At 36.4% G+C, this 27,705-nt stretch overlaps 1 protein-coding gene across 2 annotated transcripts in view; it reads left to right on the top strand.

Annotated features, from left to right (window-relative positions):
• The window catches only part of usp53a (ubiquitin specific peptidase 53a), an 87,418-nt gene that overhangs the window by 38,396 nt on the left and 21,317 nt on the right, over positions 1–27,705 (top strand). For both annotated transcript variants that reach the window (XM_079809478.1, XM_079809477.1), the window contains exons 11-15: positions 2,719–2,887; positions 3,808–3,957; positions 14,513–14,647; positions 23,895–24,651; positions 27,637–27,704. In XM_079809478.1, the coding sequence (XP_079665604.1) occupies positions 2,719–2,887; positions 3,808–3,957; positions 14,513–14,647; positions 23,895–24,651; positions 27,637–27,704 (1,279 nt within the window). The remainder of the gene's footprint in view (positions 1–2,718; positions 2,888–3,807; positions 3,958–14,512; positions 14,648–23,894; positions 24,652–27,636; position 27,705) is intronic.

The raw sequence follows: 27,705 nt of genomic DNA, 5'->3' as shown, positions 1-27,705 counted from the left end.
TGTATTGCAATACAATATGAACACAATAAGTACATTGTACTTATTTTTTTATGTAAGTACATAGTAGTTAAGGCCACTTAATAAAAAGTAGGATCCAAAACTCAAAAAACATACCAATACATACAAATTACTGCAGATTCCAGCAACTTTTATTCCTTTTCACATACATGATGATTACAGGGACAGTTTATTGGTTAATAAAGACTTATTTTCGATAGTTTTTTGCACAATACAATGTTATGACCTCAAAAACTATGTTATGACCTTTTACCATAGAGCATGATTTGTAAACGAATACTCCATATGTTTGGCTTTTCTGACATGACAAACTTGCTCTGTAGCTCACCTGGTACAACATTGCACATTGTGTAGCGCTCGAGTACGAGTCCCATGAAACATGAGTCAGGATAAAAAGAGCGCAAAGACTTTACAAGCTGGAGGTCTGTGCGGAATGGATTTTTCAATGTTACATTTTATCCTGCTCCTGCCCAAAACTATTACGTTAAGTCTCGGTCCCGCCCGCAAAAACCCGTAGGAAGAGGTCTAGATTCTGTCTCGTTCTGGTGTCTATAATAGGTAATTTTTTCCAATTTCCACACACACAACGCTTCAGATCTCCAGTGGCAGACTTGTACGTGCTGTTATTATTAGATAATTATATTTTGCGGGAGCCCACGAGTCCTTTCTTTTTCCCGCTTCCCACGCGCACATCAATATCTTCCCTCCCACACCCGCACTCAGCAATTCAAAACTTGTCCCGCACCACACTCTGTTGCGCAGAGTTCCGCTAGTACAAGCAAGCCAAAATGGCATGGTTGCTTCAGGAAATGTGTTTTTGTCACATTTGCTTTTGTTAAAGTCATCTGAAGTCAAAATTGACCCTATTTACTTTGTTAGCACACATTCTAGTCTTGTAGTGAACAATCAATCCGTGCAAGTTAATACACAGAAATACTTTTAATCAAAATCTGAAAATTAGCTGTGCTCTGGAATGGCGTTCCTTTTCTGATGCCTTCAGGGTTGAATATCCTTGGATTGAACACTCTTAATGAGAGAAAGGGTTGGGTACCGAACTCTGTACTTTTTAGGGCACCGACCGAATTGCAACGGTACTACCGAGTACCGATTCACATTTAGACGCTTGAAACAGACAGTGAGGAGATTCCGACGCTCCAGGCTTATACGGTGTGGAAATGAATGGGTCTTTATCATCGCTGAAGTGAATGACAATACGATCGCGAATGAACAAACAAGTGAACATGACACATGAGCATATTCAAGCAAAAGCCAGCATATATTAGTTCTGTGAAACAAAACTAAATCAATGTTACTCGCCTATCAAGAAGAAATAAAGCATCCTCGGCGTCCGATTGCAGACCTTAGCACTCCTTGAGTTCTCTCCAGTGCTGGAAAGCTGATCTGATATTTACACAGGTCCTCCTACTTGCCTGATCGTAAGCCTTCTTTAGTTCCACAGACATCTTCCACATTTGTTTTTTTATCTGTCATCTCTCTCGTGCACTGAGCACTCTCTTCTCCCGATCATTAGCAGACACGCCCCTTACTGCTGATTGGCTATACGTTTGTTTTGGTACTTGGCCCGAGACAGAGTTTTGAAAGTTGAAAGTTTTGAAATACCACTTACCCCACCTTTAATTTTCCTCACACACAGAGAGAATCGCGCGTGACTGTTGCGTGTTTCCATCTCCTACAAGGACATCAATGCATGTCCATCATCTCCAGAGACACTCTGAGAGTCACTTCATCAGCATTTTACCGTTTCACATGTCATAAATACACAGAAACCCGTTAAAATAAAAGTTCAGCAAACAAAAACTTGACAATTACTGTACGATTACTGTATACAGTATTATTTAGATACGTCCGTGTAATAATAATACTAACACTAATATAATAATACTAAATTATTATAATAATAATCTCTGGCATAATGTCAATAACACTTCTATAAATGACTTACAGTTTATTTACAGTTATTGATGTTAAAGTGCCGAAAAAAGGTACCGTTGGGTACCGGTAAAGTGTGAACGGTACCCAACCCTAACGAGAAATGGAGAGGTGTGCTAAAGTGAAACCCTGCCCTTTATTCAATATACCGTTTCACTTGGAAATACGTCACAACACTAAAGTAAAGTTGGTTGCAACTTCCGGTTCACTGGGACTTTAACACTATTGGCTATGTTTAAGGTTTAGTGTAGGTGGTGGTGCGTTATTTTCAAACATGATTAACCTTTAGCATTAACATTTTAGCGCCACTCACAGGATATTTTATTTCTGAATTCCTGTGATACGGACAAGATTCACCTGTTTCGGATAAAACTGAACATGCACCACTCACTGGACATTTTCACTTCACATGTCACGTTTTTCCAATGAGCCTGGGTTGCTTTTTGAGTTTAGATAATTGTTCCTTTAATGGGAAGCACTGCGTCACCATCCTGCTTGCTAACCTTTCCAGCTTTTCACTCTCTCGCTTGCTCGCTCTTTCTTTCCCTTCTGTCTGTTAATTAAGAAGGAAGGTTACATCTGTTTGCCTGGAGAGACTTTGTAGTAAAGCCTGCATACTCTTACCTAAGCCTTCCTGAGGCATGCATGCCTTCACGTCTAATAATAATCACTTTTTTATTGCTGTCTGTTTCACAGCTGTACTTTTACTAACGATACTATAATGAACTCTATAACCTTTTTTTTTTAAAGGTGGGATCCAGGTGGAAAGATGTGGTCACCAAATGCATCAAAGGTCACTTCCAGCCTTTGCTTTTGTTCTACACTAACCCTGATGGCAGTTCTGTGATAACCGACGAGGCCCAGCGGACCAACAGCAGTTCCAGCCACAATAAGAGCTCAATCAATGGAGACACACCAGGTAGAAAGCCTTTCAATGCAGTTCCATTGTATTCAGGTAAAATCAACTCAAAAATATAAATAAAAAAATATATAAATTCTCGAAGAAGCACAACAGTTGATTCTGATTTGACTTATTTTATAACTCTGGTACAAAACAATTAAGTAGAAATCACAGCTGTTAGTAAAGATGTTAAATTACATATAAAAACAGTGATGTTAAATAATTATTTGCATAAGAAATATGAGATAAATCACAGTTAAGTAATTGATTGACAGCCCTAAATGTCTGATGGTGACTTTCTCATAAAATGCTGCTTAAAATATAATACAATAAATAGTTGTTTTTTTGTTGTTGTTGTTGTTGTTGTTAGGAGAGAGGATAATGTCTAACGAATCTGTCTAATGCTAGTATCGATTAGCACCAATTGATCAGTGTTTGCTATTTTTAGACTGTTTATTAGCCAATGCATATGCAATTCATTCTGTATATAACGGTGTACATGACAAATAAAAACTTGAATCCTAAATCAATGTTTAACTAGTTCCACCAGTATTGGTAGTAAATCTAAATATAAACCTTGAACTACAAAAAATGATGATTCACTACAAATCAAATGCATTTAGAAATAACAATATTGTTTCTTCTTCAAATTGTCAAACATATTATGGATATTTTGTCACGTGTGTTAAATTTTCATAAAATATTATACAAAATTAAATCATAATGTATGTTTCAGACGAGTTACAGCCTTTGAAAGCTGTAGGTGTTTTCTTCCTCCTTGCCCTTCTTCCTATTCATTTATGTTGTAATATACATCAAATAAAATAACAAATATACATAGAAACAAATAATATCAACAAATAAACTGATAGTAAAAAAGAACTATCAGTAGTTCTTAATAAGATAAAATTAAAAGAACAAAATGCTTTGTGTCTCAGGTACTCCTATACTGGGTGGTAGGAAGTTGGAGTTGACTCGAGAAAACTTGACTGCTTTCTTCTCAAATCATGGTACTCAGAAGCAGAAGTCTCAGCCTCCCTCTGTGTTCAGTCGTGGCAGTAACCAGACCAGTGGCGGCCGAGGGCCAGGTAAAAAACAACAACAAAAAAAAACACTTCAAACTACTTTAATATGAACACCTCAAATTTTATGGTTGCTGTCACTGCACCTCACAGTGACTTACTGCTGATAACTGAATGTGGCCCAAATCAGATTTTTTTATTTATTTTTTTTGCTCATATGTGATTCACATATTCTTTTTTTTGTCGTGACCGTGTGAATAGCACAAACCACATGGAATCTGATCTTTTCCATTCTGATTTGGGCCACTTCCATATGTGGTCTAATATTTAGCAATGCAACTGAATATCACTGAATATTGGAATTCATGCGACTTTTATGTAACTCTAGAGCAACATTCGTCACAATTCGGTGCTCATGGGAGTCACTTCAACGTTTTTACATACCCGACGTTATCAAGACAGTTGCAGAAGGTAGACAGTGATGTGACTCATTAGTATCTCAGCTCTGTCTACAAGCAAAACATGAGGGCTCGTATCATAAATGTTTAAAAACTCAGCTGCTTGTTTTGCATATATTTATTAGGGTTGCCACAATTCTCTATATAATATCGAACCGTCGGTACGACATCTGCGGTTCAATACGCATGCTTATGCATGGTTTTAACATCCGCTTTTCTGAGTGTGCACACTAAAAGCCTGTCAAACAGGACGAGATTATTGGACTAAATAATCTTACTTTGCTAATACTGTCAGTGTCAAATGCACACATGGTTAACATAAACACAGTTGTGTATGTCTAAAGTGAAAGTAAAATCGAATGAGTGTCTGTATATATGCGTGCATGTCTTAAAGTGATAGCAGCGCAGCCTAATAGTGAACATGCTGTCCTTAAAGGGACAGTTCACCTCAAAATTAAAATTCTGTCATTATTTACTCACTCAAATGTTGTTCCAATCCTGTATTAATTCCTTCTGTTGAACAGAGAAGATAATATTTTGATGAATGTTGGTAACCAGATAATTCACAGTAGCCATTGACTTCCATAGTATTTTTCCTACAATGGAAGTCAATGGGGACTACTTCAAATATATATTTTATTGTCAACAGAAGAAAGAACTTTATTCAGGTTTAAAACAACTTGAGCGCAAGTAAATCAATTTTAATTTTTAAATGAACTATCCCTTTTAATGTTAAAAAAAGACAAAGAGAAAATCACTCATTGCTCTTGACTGAAAAACTACAAAATACAGTGACTTTAATAAGAATCATTGTATATTTTATAGTGAAGTCTATGAGTGTTTTATTTTTACATTTATTCATTCAATTTCATACATGAATGCTGCTGTACAGCTCTGAGCAGCCAATGTTAATCTTTATATATATATATTTATTTTATATTGTACAATACATAGGAATGTGTTCAAGGGTTTCTTTCTATTAAGTAAAATAAAGCAAGAGCATTGCTATAAAAAAAAAGTATTCTTTTTCTCCTTAACCTCTTGCTGTTCCTGTCGCCTAAGAATAGAATAACAAAAAACACGGTGACAAGCCATCAGAACCGAACCGAAAACCGTGGTTAAAAAACGAGGTATATATTGAACCGTGGATTAACTGTATTGTTGCATCCCTAATAAATATATTTATATTTATTTTAGGGCTGTCGCAATTAAAACAATGCATTAAAATTAGCGCATTTAACACACTTTCCACGCCCTAGATTTAGGTCATCTAACATTTCATTCCGTTGATTGATGAAGAATATGATGCAAGGCAACAACTCCCTGTATGATGAAGCAGTTAGAATGTCCCTAAAATTCAAGATATGGGGCAAAAATGCCCGTTTTAGTCTCATGGCGTTTTTACACTGGGTACGTTTGTTGTGGTCCGCGTCAGAACGCGATTGTACCCGCATTATCACACAAGTTCTGTTCAATGTCCAGAATAGCATGAGATGGGTGCACTGATCTTATACAACAGTTTAATAAAATACATAAGTAGGTTAATATTGTCTTGTTTTAGAGACAATATTGTCTATTTTTCTCAGTTTTGCCATCGAAAATATAAAGACATAGCAGAACTCTGAGCATTTTAAATTCCTGAATGAATCAGCCGTTAGACATTTACTGCCACCTACTGGCAGTTTTAGTTTCTTATTTAGAGAGTAATTTTCAGCCAAATTTGATGTGCAATTAATTTGCACATAAATAATATTGCCTGCGCATAAATTAGCTGGCTTCTGCGGCACATAGCTATAAATAAACTAATGTTCTGCGTGTTTACTTCTATATGACAGCATGCTGTGGGACGTCTTTTTATCGTTCTTTTGCGCATATGGTTCATTTCAGGACCATGATCTGTTCGCACTGGAATCTGATATTAGCCACATTTAAAACAACAATCTGAACAGTTATACAAAAAAATCTGATCTGAGCAATAAATCACAATCTTGACTTCGATACCATGGGAAAAAACTGCCATATATATATTTTTTTAATTGTATCTCATAATTTGGCATGAGGTATATTAGGCTGTCGTCACTTTAAGAACCGATACACAGTTCCATTATGCTGCGTTTTCGTAACATAACTGTAGACATTTATGTAGACATAACTGACTATGTTTACATGAATACTCGCCAAGACCGTAATTTTGACTTCATTTTGTGTGTATTTGACTGTTTACGTGCAATAAGGCGGCGAAAAAGAACTCAAGATGGGGGAATGAGTAAACAGGGTTTTTCCTACATTGAAAATTTTTTGGCGGCCGCCAAAACAAATTTTTGTCCCGCCAAAGCTTTATTTGATGAGTTATTGTGATTTATGAATGATGTAGAATATATGCTGCGCTTGTAACCGAGTGTCAGAGAGAACGATCAGAGCTCCTCCCCTCGCACTCTCTCTGTCTTCAAAATAAGCATTCTTAGCTTTCCAATATTTCATATATTACGTTAATCAAAATCAAAAGGTCGGAAGACCGAATCCAAGTTGCACGTGGCGCTATCAGACGATGTTTTCCTTTAATTATCGCTGGGTGTGAAATGCGCTCAAAAAAATTGACTGATTCTCTGACCAGCTGACATAAACCATACTTTCAATAAACGGGAAACAAATCCTATCCGGTTATGAAGTGTTTTCTGTGTGTTGACAAATCTTTTGCGATGTTCTAACAGACGGGATTCGCACACAAAGCGTCTGCTAATGTCCGATTCGCCACCTAATGACTCCTTTGAACCGAATCATTTTAACGACTGGTTAGAACAACTGATCTGTCCAACACTGAACTCACCAATCAGTTGAATCGTTTACTCAGAACACATAACAAGTGTGCTTACCCAATTTAGCAAGAGTGGGTGTAAGAGTTAGTTGTAATTATTCACAGTCTTTCAGCTTATTTATGTTCATAATGTGTAGTAAAATAAATAGCCTATAAATCACTTAGTTTAGACTGGAGTGAGGTGAACCCAGAACAAAGTTGTTGTTAGCTAGCTAATCATTTTATGAAATTGTATATGGCAGAAAATTAGGCTATTTGTTCATTTTTTTATTACTACTTTTTAATATTGATATGATTATATACCAAAACAATTATCAGTAAATAGTGTAAAAATGAGGAACAAAAACAAACATCAAGGTATCCCACATGAAAAAATACTATAGTAGGCTATATTATAGTATATTATAGTATTTACTACACTTTGTTAATTTACTGTAGTATATTTACTATAGTACGGTTCAAAAACACTATAGTATTTACTAGAGTAATTTTACTATAATATACTACAGTATTTTTTCATGTGGGATCAAAATAAGATAAGCAAAAGTTACAAACTTTCTTTGAATTTATTTAAAATGTATTGTCAGTATTGCGCTTGCAGATCACGTGGGTAGGGTACTTTTTTACTGTGCGTGCGTGCGTGTGTGTGTATGGATGACCATGTCTGTCAGCCACCACCGAAGACCATTTTTGACCCAGGAAAAACCCTGGTAAAGTTATGCACATTACACTTAATCCCACACCGAAATTCAAGCCTTGTAACACCAACAATATTCATCCGGAGCAAATGAGACGAGTGAGTGAGGGGAGGCGGGTTTGTGTGTCAACTCGCTGTTGTAGAGATGAGAAAGAGAGAGAAAGCGCAGCTGGTATTGTGTCTATTCTGCGGAAAATTAGCATTGGAAGCGTTTCAGATATTTCAGTATCGATATATATTGAAAAATGTATATTTTAGACAACACAACATTGTTTATTATTGCAGATGCTCTTTTAAAAGACTTCATTTGAAAAATGTATATATTATATAGCCTATGAAATTCAACCCTCCAACGTGGCTAGTAGGAGTGACTGCATTACACCCCACTGCTGAAATCCACGCGCATTTGGCGGGGGTAATGTCAAGCCTTGATGATTACTAAAATATGTGACCGGGAAAAAAAAACAAAAACGGACAGTTAACAGGCTAATTACAAGTCGCATGTTTGTTAAAACCTCAAAAGATAATATCACGATTTCTATTGTAATTTGATTTATTGTGCAGCCCTAGTTACAACATAAAAGGCAAGAACAAATGTCCCTACTCAAGGTTGTGCCCTTAAAACAAAAGACCCAAAATACTCAAGAATTTCTGTTACCTGGATTTACCTGCTTCCGCCATCTCAAACCTCATGTTTTTTTCATGAACGGTGCAGTGGTCAAAATGCTCTCTGTTTGAGGCAACACTGTTCCCCTGCAGAGTGTTTTAATACCCAGAGGATCAGAGAGAGAAGGACAGGATGTTTCAACAAAGACAGACAAGAAAGACCTGCGGGGAGACGTATCGCCTCGTACTCCAGTAGCCCACATTCCACTCTTATTACAAACCATAATGGCTTGATGCTTCTCTCTTTTTATTGCTGAAGTTTCCTCTCCACTAAAAGCTCTTAGATCAACTTTGTAATGGCTTTCTGTCCCTAGGCAGTGAAAATATTCCCTTTAGCTTGGGGAAGTAGGCCTAGCTTATAAAGTCGTGCAAAATGAGTCTTATTGTAGTCCTCAGCGATTCAGGTGCACAGCTGCAATTCGAACAAAGTTTTAATAGAATGCGACAGTAACTTTGTGCCAGTTTGTGCCACGTTTATTTTATGGATGTTTACATTTGTTTCGAAAGTGTTTATAGGCCGTCTGAATCTAAAATATAAAGTATTTATTCCTAAATCGTACATGCATGAACTGCATTTGATGAAAAAACAATATCAAATAGTTTTCTCTAAGCCATTTGGTTTTCTATTTGGTTTTTCGGGGGTTTGCTTTGGTTAGTTTGCTTAGTTTGTTTTGGCTTTGTAAACATGAAACATGAAAAAGAGGAATTAAAAGCAACAATGATCATAATATAGAGAGTTTTGTTTCTTTGCTTTGTTTGACTGTTTTGTTTAGCTTTGTTTGGTTTTGTTTTTTTGTTTTGATTTACATTTATGCATTTAGTATACGTATTCAGACTCTCTATCTTAAGCAACATGAAAAAGAGGAGCAAACACAAAGATATTTGTAATATTCAGCGTTTTTTTGTTTGTGCCTTTGTTTGACTGTTTTGTTTAGCTTTGTTTTAGTTTTTTACATTTTGTTTGGGTTTGTTTTTTTGTTTTGTTTTAAATATTTGCATTTAGTAGACGCATTCAGACTCTTTTTATCCTAAGCAACATGAAAAAGAGGAGCAAAAATATTCGTAATATACAGCGTCTTGTATTTTGCCTTTGTTTGACTGTTTTGTTTAGCTTTGTTTGGCTTTGTTTTTATTTTTATATTTTGTTTGGCTTTGTTTTTGTTTTACATTTATGCATTTAGTAGACATATTTAGACGCTTTTTATCCTAAGCAACATGAAAAAGAGGAATAAAAGCAACAATATTCATAATATACTGAATTTTGTTTTTGCCTTTTGCTTTGTTTGGCTTTGTTTTTTTTGTTTTGTTTTACATTTATGCATTTGATTTTAGTAGATGCATTCAGACGCTTTTTTTATCCTAAGCAACATGAAAAAGAGGAATAAAAGCAACAATATTCGTAATATACAGAATTTTGTTTTTGGCTTTGTTTGACTGTTTTGTTTAGCTTTTTTTTGCTTCGATTTTGTTTTGCTTTACATTTTGGTTTGGCTTTGTTTTTTTTTCGTTTCGCTTTACAGTTATGCATTTAGTATACGCATTCAGACTCTTTTTTTATCCTAAGCAACATGAAAAAGATAAATGAAAGCAACAATATTCATAATATACATCATTTTGTTTTTGGCTTCGTTTTTGTTTTACATTGCAATTAGTAGACTCTTTCAGACTCTTTTTATCCTAAGCAACATGAAAATGAGGAGCAAATGCAAAAATAGTCATAATATACAGCGTTTTTTTGTTTTTTGCCTTTGTTTGACTGTTTTGTTTAGCTTTGTTTGGCTTTGTTTTTGTTTGTCTTTTTACATTTTGTTTGGCTTTGTTTTTTTGTTTTGTTTTACATTTATGCATTTAGTAGACGCATTCAGACACTTTTTTTTATCCCAAGCAACATGAAAAAGAGGAGCAAAAGCAACAACAGTGTTTTGCCTCGTTTTAATGTGGCTTAGATGTCCAAGTACCTCTTGGGGCCACAGTAAGTGTAAACTTTACAAAGTTCAAAAGGAGATCTGTATCTTTTAAGTATGTTTTGGAATGTAAGATGTGATCACTGATAGCATGATGTTTTCTCAGCTGGACCTAGTAACCCCTCGCTAAGAGACCGTTATGTGACTGCAGTGTGTTTGAGGGCAAGAAATGTCCTTTCTCTTTTTGTTATCTGTCTCTCTCTCACACTCTTTTGCTTTCTTGTAACACTTCACTGCTTTTTTCCTCCAGCACAGCAAAAAAAAAAAAAAACCTGAAACACACACACATTGATTGCCGTTAAGGCTCTACTGTCCTTCGCAGAAACCTCAGGGGTATATTTAAAGAGTGCAGAGGCCACACTTTCTCCTACCAATCCCAATGATCCTTAACTTCAAGTGTACTCTAATGCTTTATTTGAAGGGTGCTGCATATGGATTTTACAGCTGACCCATAAAACATACTTGACAGTTTTTTTTAATGGCTGCATTAACATTTCAGAATTCCTGTATATATCAAGGTCTAAATCTAGCACTTTTTCTATGATCATTTATAGTAAAGCTAATGAATCCAAGCTATATAGTTTTTAACCTGTTAAACTGCAACCCCACTTTGGGGCTCACAGCTGAAAACGACCTACCTGAATTAAAACAATTATAGCTCCTGAGAACAGTGTGCTACAGGCACAATTAAGGTATCTTTGGAAAGAAGACACTTGGGACTCTACTAAAAAGCAATCAGAGTTGATAATTCTCAAACAGATAAAAAATTATAATAGTTGAAATGCCTCAAAAATTATTTGCACTACACAGAATGTTGTATTATTTCATGTAAAAATATATGAAAATAGACCTGGAGGAATCCAGTTCAGTTATGGATTGAAAGCCACACGACTTATCAGTTTATATTTCAAGTTTGAGGAAGATATAATGAAAAATGTGGTTCCTGCAAGCTTTTTTCCAAGACTATGTCTGTTCCATTTCTCCCTCCGCCTGCTTGAGGCACATCCCCAGAAATGACATCTCCCAACTAAAACAATTGCAGTTGCTGAACAATTTGCACTACATGCACAATTTAGACATCTTTAAAAAGAAGACACTTTAGAGTTTATTACCCAAACATTAAAGTAGAAAAAACTTAGAAAGACAAACAGTTATAGAAGTTGAAGTGTCTTGAAGATGATTTGTGCTACAATGAACACTTTATTATTTGATGTAAAAATATATGAAAATAAGCCTGGAGGAATCCAGTTAGTTAATGAATTGAAAGGCACAAGTCTCATCAGTTTATATTTAAAATTTGACGAAGATATCATGAAAAATGGGGTTCCTGCATGCTTTTTTCTAAGAATATGTCCAGGTGCCAAGAAACCTACAGGAGACTTGATAACCTAATGTTATGAAGTGTACTGCAAGCTGTTTTAGCCATCATATATGATGCTTGAATGCTTTTTCAACTATAAAATAATAGGCAGAACCATAAGACTTTGTATTAGTGATTTATTTGTACAACAGAACTTATAAAAATATAATAAAAATGAAATATTAATAAAAAAAGAGCTAAACTTCTTTGCATCTGAAAATACAACAAGTAATATAAGTATAATAACTATAAATATAACTAGTAATATAAATAACAATATAATATAAATATATAGCTATAAAAACACACACAATTTGCAAATGTAAAAAAAAAAACATTTACTGGCCTTTTACTGGCGGATTCAGGTCTACAACAGCAAGTGCAGATCTTGAAGAATCTGAAAGCGTTCTTCTCTTTTCTGCTGGTTGGCTGGTGCTTGGATGCCATAGCTCATCTGAAGACTCAACCTGATGCCTGTAGAATGGCAAGGAAAGGAAAGAGAATTAGCACTGCATGTCCTATTTCTGTATAGTTTGCCCATTCAATCAACAATCACACTGTCATCATTCACTCTAATTACAGGCCATCCCATGAACAATGAAACTGATGGGCAGTCGGTTAGACAGCATTCATATTGACGGCCACCTATACATTCTCACACAGCCCAAGCATCAATCTAACGGCCGGCTATACAGTGAGCATTCATATTGACGGCGGCCCATACATTCGCACACAGTCCTACAATCAATATAATGGCCGGTGATACAGTGAGCATTCAACAATCACACAGATGGTCGGCCGTCTGTGTGTGCTAGAAAAAATGCTAAATATCAGTATATGTATAATCTATACTGGTATATTGTAATTTTTCTAGCACACAGGAAAAACATAAAATAAATACAGTCTCAATATATATATATATATATATATATATATATATATATATATATATATATATATATATATATATATATATATATATAAAAACAATTACTGGTGTTATATATATATATGTTTTATTTACACACACATGGGGAAAAATTATATATACTTTTTCCCCATGTGTGCTAGGAAAAATGCAAAATATCAGCATATGTATAATGCATACTGGTATATTGTAATTTTTCTAGCACACAGGAAAAACATAAAATAAATACAGTCTCAATATATATATATATATATATATATATATATATATATATATATATATATATATATATATATATATATATATATATATATAAACAATTACATGTGTTATATATATATATGTTTTATTTACATACACATGGGGAAAAATTATATATACTTTTTCCCCATGTGTGCTAGGAAAAATGCAAAATATCAGCATATGTATAATGCATACTGGTATATTGCATTTTTTCTAACACACAGAAACAATAAAATAAATACATTCTCACACACATTCTCAATATACATAAACAACTACACATAGCAACTCACCGGTGTGTTATTGGATCAGCTCTGTCAACAAGCACCGTCATCGCTGTGTTCACTCTTCTCAATGGTTTTCCACACCGCTGCTTCGAGTGAGCTCAAATAAAGCATCTTCAACACAATAAAAACTTCTTTTGACGATCCATTGGATAATACATTCCGTCCAGTTAGTAAGATTAGCAAACAGTTACTACAAAGAGACCGTCTGTTTGTTTACTAGCCCGTTAGCTTTATGCTGTCAGTGGGGGGTGTCAAACTCGCTGCATCTCGTGGGGAGATTGCGCCACATTGGCACATTCAAATGAATAAATATTCACGCCCATGTGACAAATATACACATGCAAGATCTCGTTGGAATCGTGTGCTCATTGGCTACATTTTCTGTCAGTCATGACGATTCAATGCTTTTATTGGCTCCAGATAAACAGACATTATCATTGGATGAGCACGTCATGACATCAGATAAAACGAGTGCCATGGTTGGATATTTTTGACTATATCGCGGCTATCTTTGCATGTTTTTGAGTGGGGTTAGTTGTATTTTGTTCGTAACATTCTAAGGTATAAACCCATGCCACTTTATGCTACCGGGAGACTGTTTTTGGTGCATTATTTTATTGCATAACAGTCTAGTATGATACTTCGCTCCGCGGAAATGCGATGTAAACAAAGGATTAACCATCAATATTACACCGTTATTGTTTCGTTGGATTAAAATGCTCTATGGGATGTTATTCAGTGGACCTTCACCTTTCCATTCATTCTGGAATTTTTAGCAGAGGATGCGTGTGTGGCTCGTAATTAGGACATTAAAGGTAGGTGCTCTGTTTTTAATTATGCTTGATTTGATGTGTATTGCTTACATTCATGCAAAAATACAGCCGTTATAAGCTTTTCATTGAAAAACAGTGGTCTGTCCTCGATGCTTGAGGTTTAGACCTTTAGAATGATATATAGTTTGTCAAGATTAATGATGTTTTTTTGCGTTAAATCTATTAACAAACATTACACTCGTGCTAAAAATAGCGCTTCAACCCGTGCACGTGCTCATGAACGTTAAGGAGTTAATACCTCGGTGGGACCTCCAGTAGAAACCTCATTTAGCAGGATTTTGCTGGAACAGCACTTATTGCTTAAATGTGTAGAATTACATGTCTAGTGAAAGTCCTGCATTTAATCATATCCGTGTTGTTTGTCTTACAGTGAAGATGAACTTGGATCCAAAGAGTCGATTTAGAGAGATTTTGAGGGAGCTGCCGAAAGAAGGCCGTCCTATCAATCTTATCAAGAAGGACTCGGACCGGTCACAGACAAGACAAGAAACACTGAGGCACAGGGGTAAGAATGTTACATTTTGACTCTTTTGGGTAAAAATATTCTAAGAAAACGCCAGACATTGTTGCAACACCTCTCTTCCCAGTCTGTCAGTAAAGTATATATACTTTATACTCATGGCGAGGGGTAAAATAAAGTTTGAAATATGTGACCAGCAAAATACTGATAGCAAACATCCAACACCGCCCACTCTGCTGAGAGCAGCGTTTAGATATGTAAATATGTGCTGTGTGCTTTTCTCTCAATAACAAAATAAACGCACAACCAAATTGAGAAAACAGCAATAATTTTTTTATAAAGCGAAAAGAAAAGCATCTGATCATCGCAATGTGGATATGTTTGTACAAGCTCTCTTGTAAAGTCACGTCAAGTTTATTTACATAGCACTTTATAAAATATTGCTTAACCAAGCATCTTTACCATATTAAACATGAAAAACAGTGTCAGTGTCTCGTTTCATCAGAACTACAACTTCATTTTCTACCATGAAATGCCTCTCCAGTGTGTTCATGTTTTCACTCACGGCCATCTGACTTCGACTGACTCGTGAGGAGAAATTAACTGGAAAAGATTTCAGTGCGAAAGAAGGCGGAGCCTCCGCGAACACCTACCTATTATGTAATCACCACGGACCAATGGTAGTACAAAGGTGTTTAACAGACGTAGCAAACTTTTCGGGAAATATATAGTACGCCGCTTTTAACTCCAAACAAAGTTCGTTTTGGCCTGATTTTGTTCGAAATGACGTCACATCAGTTTTTCGATGTCGCTTGAAGTATATCGGGGCCTTAAAGGAACACTCCACTTTTTTTGAGAATAGGCTTATTTTCCAACTCCCCTAGAGTTAAACAGTTGATTTTTACCGTTTTTAAATCCATTCAGACGATCTCAGGGTCTGGTGGTAGCACTTTTAGCATAGCTTATCTGATCAGACCGTTAGCATTTCGCTAAAAAAAAATGACCAAAGAGTTTCGATATTTTTCCTATGTAAAACTTGACTCTTCTGTAGTTACATCGTGTACTAAGTTGCAATTTTCTAGGCCGATATGGCTAGGAACTATACTCTCACCTTGGATGATATTAAGCACCGTGACAACCTGCTTGCAAAAGGAGCGTGCTGGGGACTATTTTCAGGCGCTGCGTAATATCATTGCGCCGCTGCACCCATGGTACGGCAGCAAAGTTCCTTGATTATTACGCAGGAATGAGAGTATAGTTCCTAACCACATCGGCCTAGAAAATAGCAACTTTGAATTTGCCGTCGGTCATAGTACACAATGTAACTGCAGAAGAGTCAAGTTTTAAATAGGAAAAATATCGAAACTCTTTGGTCATTTTTTGAGCGAGTTGCTAACGGTCTAATCAGATTCAATGATCTATGCTAAGCTATGCTAAAAGTGCTACCGCCAGACCCGGAGATCGGCTGAATGGATTCGAAAACGATAAAACGAAATGTGAAAAACGCCCCAAAAACTCAGTTAAGCCCCTCCTTCTGAAAAGCTCAATGTGCTCTGATTGGTCAGCTGGACCAGTGTGTTGTGTTTGGTCAACTGCTTCAAGCGTGTTTGGGAAATGTCACGCCCCTTACCAGAGCCGCGAGTTTCAACTCACTACTAACGCAACTCAACCAGATCTCACCCCTTTATTATGTGTTTGCCTTGGGCGAGAATTATTAAATGAGGAATATTGTGAGGCGTTTGTTCCCGTAAGAAAACTACAATGAAAAGACTAGAATTAATCATTTCAGGGAGTTCAGAAACCGTGTTTACTGATAAAGAGAATAACTCCCGTTGGAGCGACACTGTGCTCAGACATTTTTCATGCTCAAACAGCAACATTACACACTAAAGAATGTTGAAAATGTAAAAAAAAAAGAATAATGGGTTCTCTTTAAATATCTTCTCAGTCCTCCGTAGAGAAGCACAGATGTGTGGTAGTTACACAGAGCTTTTAGCAGAGCTTTGGAGTGGAATAAACTAGCTCACAGTGCTCTGCTGGTCCTTATGTAACCCGGGGTCAGTGAGAAGTGTTAAAAACACAGATTACCTCTGACGTGTGCTCCATCCTCACGCTGAGTATTGTAATCTCTGTAACGGTTCCTCAGTCTAGCTTGTGCTGAGCGACCAGCTCTTTTTCCAGCTCAAATTAATAAGGGGTTGTCCTGGGTGATGCAGTTATATTTTGAATATTGTCATGCACCTCTAAACGGAGAGTTCAATAGATGGTAATGTAGTATTTTTCTTATGTTTTAATGTTTTTATTAACTTTTTAAAATTTTATTTTATTTAAAATAAACCAGATGACTGACAGCTACTGTATGTTTGATGCTGAATGTCACATGATCATGCAATGCAATTCCACCTCCACTACTAAGTTTCCAGGTAGTTTTATACTCATTGAGTCCGATTTTAAATCAAAAATGACTATATCAAGACATTGTATCAAATTTGCTGAAGAATTCGGATTGTGCACCGCACACTGGATCACCCGCACAGAAGCTCCACTTGCATAACCACACTAAAGCTGGATGAGGTCAGTGATACTCACTCAAAGGGCCATGACGGCTTTGCTGGAGCCTTTCTAATGAAACATGTTCATCAGATCAAGTCGTCTGTTTTAGAAAAGATTGCTTGCTGAAAAGTAAGGACATCAGTTGTTTGTCTTGGCTTCGTTGCATGGAAAAGAGTGGGTCACTTAAGTTTAGGGTCTAGTTCTCACTATTAACTATGACTTTTGCTTCAATAAACTCCTAATTACTGCTTATTAATAGTTTGTACGGTAGTTGTTAAGTGTTGGTATTAGGCCTGTCACTATAACTACTTTTTGTTTCGCGATATATCGTCCCAGAAATAATTGCGATAAACAATATTATTGTCATTTTAAGACTATTTTATGCCACTGAATATATAATCCTACACTGTAAAAAACAAAAAAATCAGGTCTCCAATTGAAAATTTTCTAGTGACCGATCACATCTAAAAAAAATTGTTGGCCAAATTGAATTTCAGTGAAACAAAATTGCATCAATTCACAGATATTAAATTTGGCCAACTGAAAAAATTTAAATTGGAGACCTGAATTTTTTTTTACAGTGTAATATAACAACATAATAATGCAAGTAGACCTACACACTTTCAAATGACAACCTTTTAATTCTTTAGATCATGGAAATTTAGGGTAAAAAATATATTATCCTAAATAAAAATAAAAAATAATTTAAATAAACATTTTCCCTTGTGAAAAGGCTTTAACACTCGTCATTCTGCATTGAAATTTATATGTGCACCGGAACAGGGTATTGCGGCTTTGAAATCAAGTCAATTTGGGCTTATTCTTTCAAACTGTCAGTAACTGTCAGGAAAATACTATAACGCCTCAAATGGCACCTTTTTTAACCTGTCGATAACCGCTCTGTGAATGAAGGAACTGCCCAAGAACCACTTTCGCCTCCATCACGGAAAACATACAAGATGACAGCACAATCGAGTAAAATGTTGGTGACATTCATTATCATGTACATATATTGTGCGATATATCCATATATTGATTATTGCGACAGGCCTAGTAGGTATTGGGTAGGATTAAGGTATGTAGTATATGGTCATACAGAATAAGGCATTAATATGTGCTTTATAAGTGCTAATAAACAGCTAATATCCTAGTATAATGCATGCTATTAACTATAACTGGCTAACTCTTTCCCTGCCAGTGTTTTTGACAAAAGTTGGCAGCATTTTTGATCATTTTCACAAGTTTCATGCCCCCCAGAATATTTTGTCGTATGAATATCTTAACATGCAATATATCAAAAGAAAGAAAAGAGCCTCTGCTTTTAAACAAACAAAAAATAAACCTGCTTTATTCTAGCTTCATGCATTCTCTTTTTATTAACACTTGAATGTGGGTAAGTTTCATAAAAAAGCAATATTTTGAGCAAAAAGCAGAGAAAATTTTGCTTTTGTCAAAGTCGGATTCAGAACAATGATCAAAACATAGATGGTCCATCAACACCCCTAAAGCTTCACAGTCACTTCATTTGGTTACATTAGTAGGCAGTTTTGATTTATATGCTGATGATCGCGTTATTTTACATATGCATCTGCTTCCATATGCTATCACATGTTTCTGCTTCTTCATGTGTTCTGTACTCTTTCAGAAGATGCATAATACCGCCCCCCTTACCATATAACAGTGAAAACACGGAAAGCCAATGGCAGAGTTAATACTGAGACTTGGACCCTAAACTAAAGTGTAACCAAAGAGCTACTAGTACATTCTTTGACATTTTTCCTTTTGTGTCCTACAGAAGCAAGCAAGCCAGGTTTTGAACATGAGTGAGAGTTTTTATTTTTTGGGATACTTTAGCACTTTTTTATACGTACTTATTATGGGAATAATATACTTAAGTGTGAACTGAATATGTTTTTGAACGCATAATTGCATGTTATTTACAATTATGTGAAAATAAATTATAGTTTATATTAGATGCAGTTAGTTGAACTTTTGACTAATTAGGACTTAAGTACATTTCATAATTACTGATTATGACTATTGTCATATGTGGTTAATGTGTACTGCCAAGCGTAGCTAAAATATACTTTATTGTAATTTCTGTTTAAGCTTGTGCTAAGTGTATTTTGAATATATTACACATTTGTAATGAAGTTGCAATCAGTGAATTTCAAATGTATTAACTTTTAAATGTAATATCAAATAACACACTTCTGTTAAAATTATAATCAAGGACTATAATACATTATAATACATGTGCTTTAGTATGTTAGTCAGCGCATCAAACTCAGTGTGTGCTTTTAAAACACGACAAGAGTATTAAAACAATGTTTTGAAATGAACTTTAATTTGACAAATTATATTATTAATAACACTTTTGGAAAGTGTATTAAGAAACAGTCATAAAAGGCCACTTAAATGTACTTAAGTAAACTTTCATTTCATTAAAGTTATATTGTCTAAGTATTTCTAAATATACAGTAACACTTTATTTTAGTGTCCTTGTTGCATGTAATTACTGTAGTAAAAGAGTAAATTATGCATAATTACATGCAACTAAACTCCCAACTCTAATTATATAAGTACATGTTGTCTATTATTACTCTGTTCTTAAATGTATAGTTAGACTGTGACAAAGACACCTTAAAATAAAGCAGAAGCAAATTTACTTTTAAGAATTTTAGTATACTACAGTTGCGCACACTTCTTTTATAGCATGTGTGATGGCAATTTTAAGACTAACCATAACTAACATTTCTTTTTCCTTACAGGCCTAACATTTAACTTTTGAGAACAAAAGCACCAACAGTATTTACCAAGGTTGGTGCGTAGAAAGAGTGGAAACTTTAAGGCACTGGCTAGACAGTTAACCAAATATAATAGCCCCATGACATATTAAGTAATCAACAAACTATTAACCCAATGATTCTGATATCTAAATGTTCTTTGCCAGTAACAAGAGGGAGTGTGTGGATGTTGTTTTGCACGAATTGAACCAATCATATTACAGGAAAATGGTGAGATTATGTTATTTTGACTGTGCTATGTATCTCTATCCTATATAAACTGCTGTATTGTTCTTTGCTGGTGAGATTCTCTGTGATTGTTATGAGATTTCCCAGCTGATTAAAGCATTTCAAGGGCAATTGCTGGAGTCTGTCTGGTTCATTGCTGCGCAGCAAGTTAGTGGAGCACTAGAGAACTTATTGGCCAAGTGATAGTGTTCATTGGGGACGAGACGTCGGCTGACGTTGATTAGGAGACGCGCTAGAGGATAAATTTGTAAGGGTCGATCAGGAGACGTTTAGGGGCGTCGATTAGGAGACACACAAGTCAGGTGTGTAGGAGAAAATCTACGACACATGGTACATTGGACAGTGCACATAACAAGGCCCTATAGACATGAGTTTATTGGCATCACAAAGTAATTTGCTCATGTGCAGTGAAACTGGCTCACCATATTGTGCAAGTGTCATGTGACCAACATTACCATCTCCTTTTATTGCTCATGAGCAGTAAAATTGTGGTTTGCAAGCCAAGCTGCTTGACTTTGCTTTACCCTTTTTAAGTATGTATATGGCTTACTAATGGCTTTTTAGCCTTCAGCATGTAGATCTCTGACCAGACTGCCTTCATCTTGGAGAAAGTTAACTGTGTCGGCTGTTTGAGAATTCATTATGCCAGCTAATTAGCATTTTCAGTGTGTGTGACGACCGCAAGTCAAAGTTACATTAATATCTAATAAGACAATGCTGTTTTTTAAAGCTCATTCTGCATAACGATATAGGAACTGGGCAATGTGGAATGGCACCACAGCAGTATGGATTTGCACTTCCGCAGAATTTCTATGCCAGCCTATTTAACAGTGCCAATATCAGCACTGTTCTGCCCAAAGAGAGTCACTCTTCCACCTTCACAAGGAAAAAAAAGGTCATCCAGGCTATTAGTGCAACCTCGCATATGTCGGAGATGGATGATTCTGGCCTGTAAGGCTGGAAGCAGCATCTGTGAATTGTTTGTGTAATGTAAGTGAACAATTTAATAACGCAGCAAAATTTGAGAGTGAACAAGGACTACATTCACACAGTGGCAAAATGCACTTATCGGTCCTATTTGGAAAGCTAAATGCAGTTTATATACAGTTTGGTCATGAATAGGGGTGGGCGATATACCGGTTGAAATTTTGGACTATCGCTTTGTTGCATGCATTTTTATGCATTGCTGTATAAAAACAAGTGATTTTAAACCATTGACGTGCAATAAGCAGCAAAAGAGAACTCCTTTAATATTGTTTTTGAGCGCTGTTTGAGAGATGTGCGCTCATGAAGCCGATTCTCATACAGCGCGTGAGTACTGAACAAGTTATTTTTGCCGTCTTATTGAGCTTGAATGGTCAACTACACACACCTATGTGTCAAAATGCTGTCTTTGCGAGTATCCTCACAAACACAGTCATTTATATCTTAAGTGAGTGTAAACAGTTGAGAAGAAAAGCGTGTGTCTATCAGTGCAGTGCATTCGCTCTTAAAGGGGTCATGAACTGCGTTGTTTTGTGATGTTTCCTGGGGTGCACTTATAATGTTAGGATGCTTTTTACATCAAAAATGGTCATAATTTATAAATAAAAGGCATATTTCCTGCCCTGATTTTAGCCCTCTGGTTTGAATGCTGTGTTTTAAGGGTCGTGTCTGCTATGAGAGTTTAGTGTAAACACATTGGCTAAAGTTTTTCCATTTGAAATAGCCAAGTATAACTCTCTGCAAACGTGATAGTTAAGAGATTCATTGAATAAAACGGGAGTCACTGATAAACGCGTCACTGATAAACTCTCGCTGTTTGATTGACAGCTTGCAAACCTGTTGTTTGCTGGGCCTGGTGTCAATAGAAGCTTTTATTGGACTAACAAGGAAGTTTTCAGTTCTGAAACTTACAGGATATTCTTATGGTATGATGACCTTGTATATGTCAAAAGCTCAAGCGAAATTTGATTTCTGGGTTCATGACCCCTTTAAAGTGACAGCAGCCTAAACCTGCAGCTGTATGTGTCATTCATTTTAATCAATAACAAAAGACAAAGTAATCACTCACTGCTTCTGACTGAATAATTTTTTTTAACATTTAATAAGAATACATTCATATTTACTTTACACAATGAAGGCTATGCATTGTTGTTGTTTTTTGTACATTTAATTACCTTATACAATTTATGGAGTATTTCTTATTTAGCGCTCAAAGTTTATCAGGGAGGTCTATTTCATTTGTTTTCCATTTTGTTCTATTGTAGTTTTGTCCTATTGCTTGTAATTAGTTTATTTTCACTGACTGTTTACTTGTCTTCAGTAAGGTTAGGCTAGTATTAATTTTTTGTGATAAAATGGCTCATATCATGATATAAGATTTTAGTCATATCACCCTCCCCTAGAAAGATTGACAAGTCTTAAGTGCTGAACAGTTTAGAATGGCATTTCTTATAATACTGAAGTATATTATTCAGTTTTAAAATAAAGGTTTTTACATGTATTTCAAATAAATTTGATAATTTTGGTAACACTTTACAATAAGGTTTTTATTAGTTAACATTATTTAACTACATTAGTTAACGAACTAATAATGAACTGCACTTTTACTGCATTTATTAATCTTTGTTAATATTCAACATTTACAAATACATTATTAAAAAACAAAAGTAGTATTTGTTAACATTAGTTAATGCACTGTGAACTAATATGAACAAGCAATAAACAGCTGGATTTGTATTAACTAACCTTAAAAAAGATTAATAAATACTGTAACAAATGTATTGACCATAGTTAGTTCATGTTAGTTGATACATTAACTGAAGGTAACAAATGAAACCTTATTGTAAAGTGTTACCATAATATTAAATAAAATATAAAAAAATGTCAAATATCATGAATTATTAATTTGGGAGACGCACCACATGACATCTTAACAACCTGAACTAACATTTCAAATGATATAATATATTTTGATATTTTTTTTTACCTTGACACCCAATCACTGATATAATTTTTTGTTTGTTTGTTTTTACATTTTTCTGCATGTTGGATGCACTACATGACTTAAGCTGTGAAATAAATACAATACTTTTTTTTTATAATTTAGAATTTTCTTCAATGTGATATTGTATCACCCTGACAGGGGTCAAATTATTTTTAAACATGCTCCTTATAGCAGAGATGTAATCAAGTCGTATGTATGAATTGCTTTGTTGATTTATTTTTTAATATGTTAATAGATCCAAATTAATAAAAAATAGTGTGCCTAAAGCCCAATTTATACTTCTGCGTCGAGTGTACGCCGTAGCTACGTCGTAGGCTGTGTGTTGCACGTGTAGCCTACGACATACCCTGACGTGCACCTCTCCAAAAATGTAACAATGCGTCAATTCTACGCGGGCCGCAAGCGCTGTGATTGGTCTGACATACTCCCTCTGGATTTGTAGCTGCACATCGACACAGACAAAGACGCAGAAGTATAAATGAAAATCGACGTGTTGCCCATGGCGTAGAAGCTACGGCACAGGTCTGACGCAGAAGTACAAACTCTAGAGCCTTAACTCTAATGCATCTGATAACTCTATTACCTGTGCATTATACAATAAATATTAGAGACCCCACTGAAGACAACCGCACTGCGAGAACCTTCAGTGCCAATTGAAGCGCAGGGTAACTTTTCCCAGAATCAAGCAGGTTGTAACTATGCATCTCATCCACAGATTCCGCGCCTGAGAAGCCTTACGCCCGCTCACTGTCGCCTCCTGAGAACGGCTTCAAGCATCTGGAGTCACGGCTGTACAGCAGTCAGGGCAGAGGTCCGACCAAAGCGGAGCGCTGGCCTGTTACGACCACTCACTTCAACCACGAACCACGCACTCAACCTCAGCCTCGCGTCCCACTTCATCCCCGTGTAGAGCCTCGCGTCCCGCTTCATCCCCGTGTAGAGCCTCGCGTCCCGCTTCATCCCCCTGTAGAGCCTCGCCCTCGACGGTTGGATGTCGGCAACGGCTACGATACGGACAGCAGTCAGGGCTCTCGCAGCCGAGCCAATCGGGCATGGAGGCCGATGCGAGAGGCACTTAATGTCGACAGCGTACTAAACAGCGATAATAATCAAAACTCCCACAACTCTAGCAGACAGACCTATAATCAGGAGAGCGAAGAGTTGGCATGGGGCCGACGCGAAGAACGCAAACCCAAGAGTTTAATGACGATTTATGAGGACGAGCAGAGGCAGGACATGGGCAGCAGGAGCTCGCTGGAATCGGAGGGTCGAGGGCCTCCAGAGCAGGACAGGGTTAAAACAAGCATCAACAACCTCACCATTCGGCCTGATAACTGGAAAATCCAGCGCACTGAATCTGGATACGAAAGCAGTGATCGTCTCAGCAATAGCTCAGCCAATCTGGACTCTCCTGTGGTGGAGAACTTGAGCAACAAAGAAATGCAATCCATGCCCGAACCAAACTTCTCCAGGTAAGAACTAAAGTAATCCTCAATCAGCAAGAGCATCAAGACATTTGCATTTACGCAAGACACATTGGGTGATAAACGTCACTACAGAAGTGTGACATAAATGTGATTTACAAGAGAAGAAATGCGCATGACTAGTTAGAGAGGCCACAGAAAGGAGATCACTGACAAGAAAAAGCAGGGTTTAATTCATTTTTTTTTTTTTATCGATTTTTGTATACTGTTTAAAAATGTGGGCTCTTTTTTTCTAAAATTTTATTCAGCAAGGACACCTTAATTTGATTAGAAATGACGGTAAAGACATAATGTTAAAAAAGATTTCTATTTCAAAAAAATGCTTTTGAATGTTCCAGCCATCAAAAAATCCTGGGGGGAAAAAATCATGGTTTCCACAAAAGTGTAACAACTGTTTTCAACAAAAATCAGATTACAATGATTCCTGAAGGATCACGTGACACTGAATACTGGAGTAAAAGCCTGTGCACACTGGGATGATTATCGTTCGCGCTTATCGGCAGTGTTTTTCGAGAAGTTTTTCGGCACGTCTTTGTGTTCACACCCAAGTGATTTTCACAGGCGATGTGCAGAGTGAACGTGCAAATTCCGTAAATGGCACTCCCAGTACACAAGGTGGTGCTGCGCCGCTTTACGCTTCTGACACTCGCTTGTCACACAGAAGAAGAAGAGAGACAGTATTTACCAAGCGGCAGCCTTGGAAGTGGACATAAACTGAAATTCATCGACTGGCCGCTAGGGACAGGCTCCAGAAGGGAGCAGAATCTCATTGAGCCCCATGTTAAAATGCCCAACTTTACAGCAGAAAAAAAAACATGTTTACAGCCAGGTACAAATTGTTTGTTTTGGTCTATACGGCTTATTTTGCCCTTCATGACAACTGTGAGGGGGTGAATTTTTTAAAAACTCATTCGTTTACATTATATAAAGCCTTAAAGTTCTGCATAATTAAGGGCGTGGCCACTTCGAGTGACAGGTGGATAGCCATTTATCTGCTGTCTGTTAGTCATCGCGTCACTTCAGCTCCGCCCACGTCCCGCCTTTTTGCCCATTTTCTGTTATCCGGGAGTGACGCGTGATGACGCGCTGCATCTCGTCCCTACTTTGCGCTTCAAAGCTGAGAGAATCCTATGGGTGACGTCACGGACACTACGTCCATATTTTTTTACAGTCTATGGTATTTACGTGCTTGTCAAAACCATTTTTGGCAAGCAGCATTAGCAGCTCATCTTCTTTGTCTACTTACTTCCTCTTCGTCGTATCAATGCGTGCTTGGCAAGACTGTTTTGTGCTTGAGCGCCACCAAGTCGTGTTTACTGTAACCTCAGCAGCTCCAGGCACGTAAACAAAAGCACCGATCTCATTAGTCGACCAGTTTTTAACGCGCCGCGTCAAAATAAAAAAAACGAACCCAAGGTGGGTTTTTTTTTACAAAATTACGCTTTTACACCGTTTTGCGCATCGGTGTGCACACTCACATTGGCACCCTTTGTTTAGTCACGAGGCGTTAAACGTTGGCGATAAACCCACACGGAAATCGTCCGAGTGTGAACAGGCCTTAATGATGCTGAAAATCACTGCTTTACCATCACTGGAATAAATTACATTTCTAAAATTATATTGGTAACACTTTATTTTACAGTGTCCTTGTTACACGTTACATGTACTTACCATAGTAATAACAGTAAATTACATAATTACATGCAACTAACCCTCAACCAAACCCTAATCCTACCCTTACCCTATAGTAAGTACATGTAGTTAATTAATATAACTCAGTACTTAAATATATATTTACTAGGGATGTCCAGATCCGATCATGTGATCGGAAATCAGGCCCGATCACATGGTTTCAGACTCGATCGGAATCGGACGTTACCTCCCGATCAGGACTCGGATATATGCATATATATTCTCATTATTTTTTAACACATCTATAGTTATGTGGTGGCACAGAGTTAGACTCCACACAGAAACAGCAACGCGTGCGGCATGACATAACTTTGTTGCAGAGACGCTATTGGTTAAATAAGGTGAATAAAATAAAAAATAAGAAACATCCTGGATCTGTTTTTTCGCTCTTCTTTATTCTTTTTTTTGTATTATAGAAGTATCGGATCGGGACTCGGTATCGGTAGATACTCAAAATCAAATGACTCGGACTCGAGGGCAAAAAACCTGATCGTGACATCCCTAATATTTAAACTGTAAAATAAAGTGTAACCATTATATTAAAAAAGAAAACACTTCTTTTAAATTGTAATATTTCACAATATTACTGTTTTTACTCTATTGTTGATATAGAGCACAGGACTCAGAAAAAAGATGACCAATTCCAAATTTTTGGACAATGGTGTATATAATAATTGTTTGTTTGTTTTATAGCATTCTTTTTAAACCGAGTAAACAACATGCAAGATATGGCTATGAACAGTGTTGTGTTCAGGCTGTGTCTGCACTTTTTGAGTAGCGTTTGAATGTTTTTCTTTGTCAGATAAGGTATCAAATTCTTGTGTAGCTGTGCATATCCTGTTGTCATTGTGAATCAGAGTACACCATGTTGCAGTAATGCTCGGTGGAGGTGTTTACGTCATTGTTTAATGTCTTAAAAAGGTTAGGCTTGGGAAGAACTAATGTAGACTGACTAAAGAGCCGGTTACTTTAGATGACTGCTTCATGCAGCTGTTCTTAACCGAAATTTAAGTTTAATAGTTTATGTACTTTTGCATTAAACTTGTGCAGAACAGGATTGAGTTTTGCCCATGTTCGATTTTCGCCAAATTTAGAATATCTCAAGCTCACCAAATGTGAACTTTAAATGATGTAGTGAAAGACTAGATGTACTCATTTTCTCGCATTCATATTTTTGAAATTAAAGTGAATGGAGCACAAAATCTAGTGTAACCTCCCCTTAAGCCAAATACAACTTTGCATATAGAATATTAATGAGTTAAATGCATTGTGTATTTTTAGGGACCTAAACTACCACAGGAGGTATGAGGATTCAAAGGCTGAGATCTCACCTTCGTCCATCTTCTACGG

Source organism: Gobio gobio (assembly GCF_949357685.1).
Source record: "Gobio gobio genome assembly, chromosome: 2".
NCBI lineage: Eukaryota > Metazoa > Chordata > Actinopteri > Cypriniformes > Gobionidae > Gobio > Gobio gobio.
This window is presented reverse-complemented; position numbering and strand designations above follow the sequence as displayed.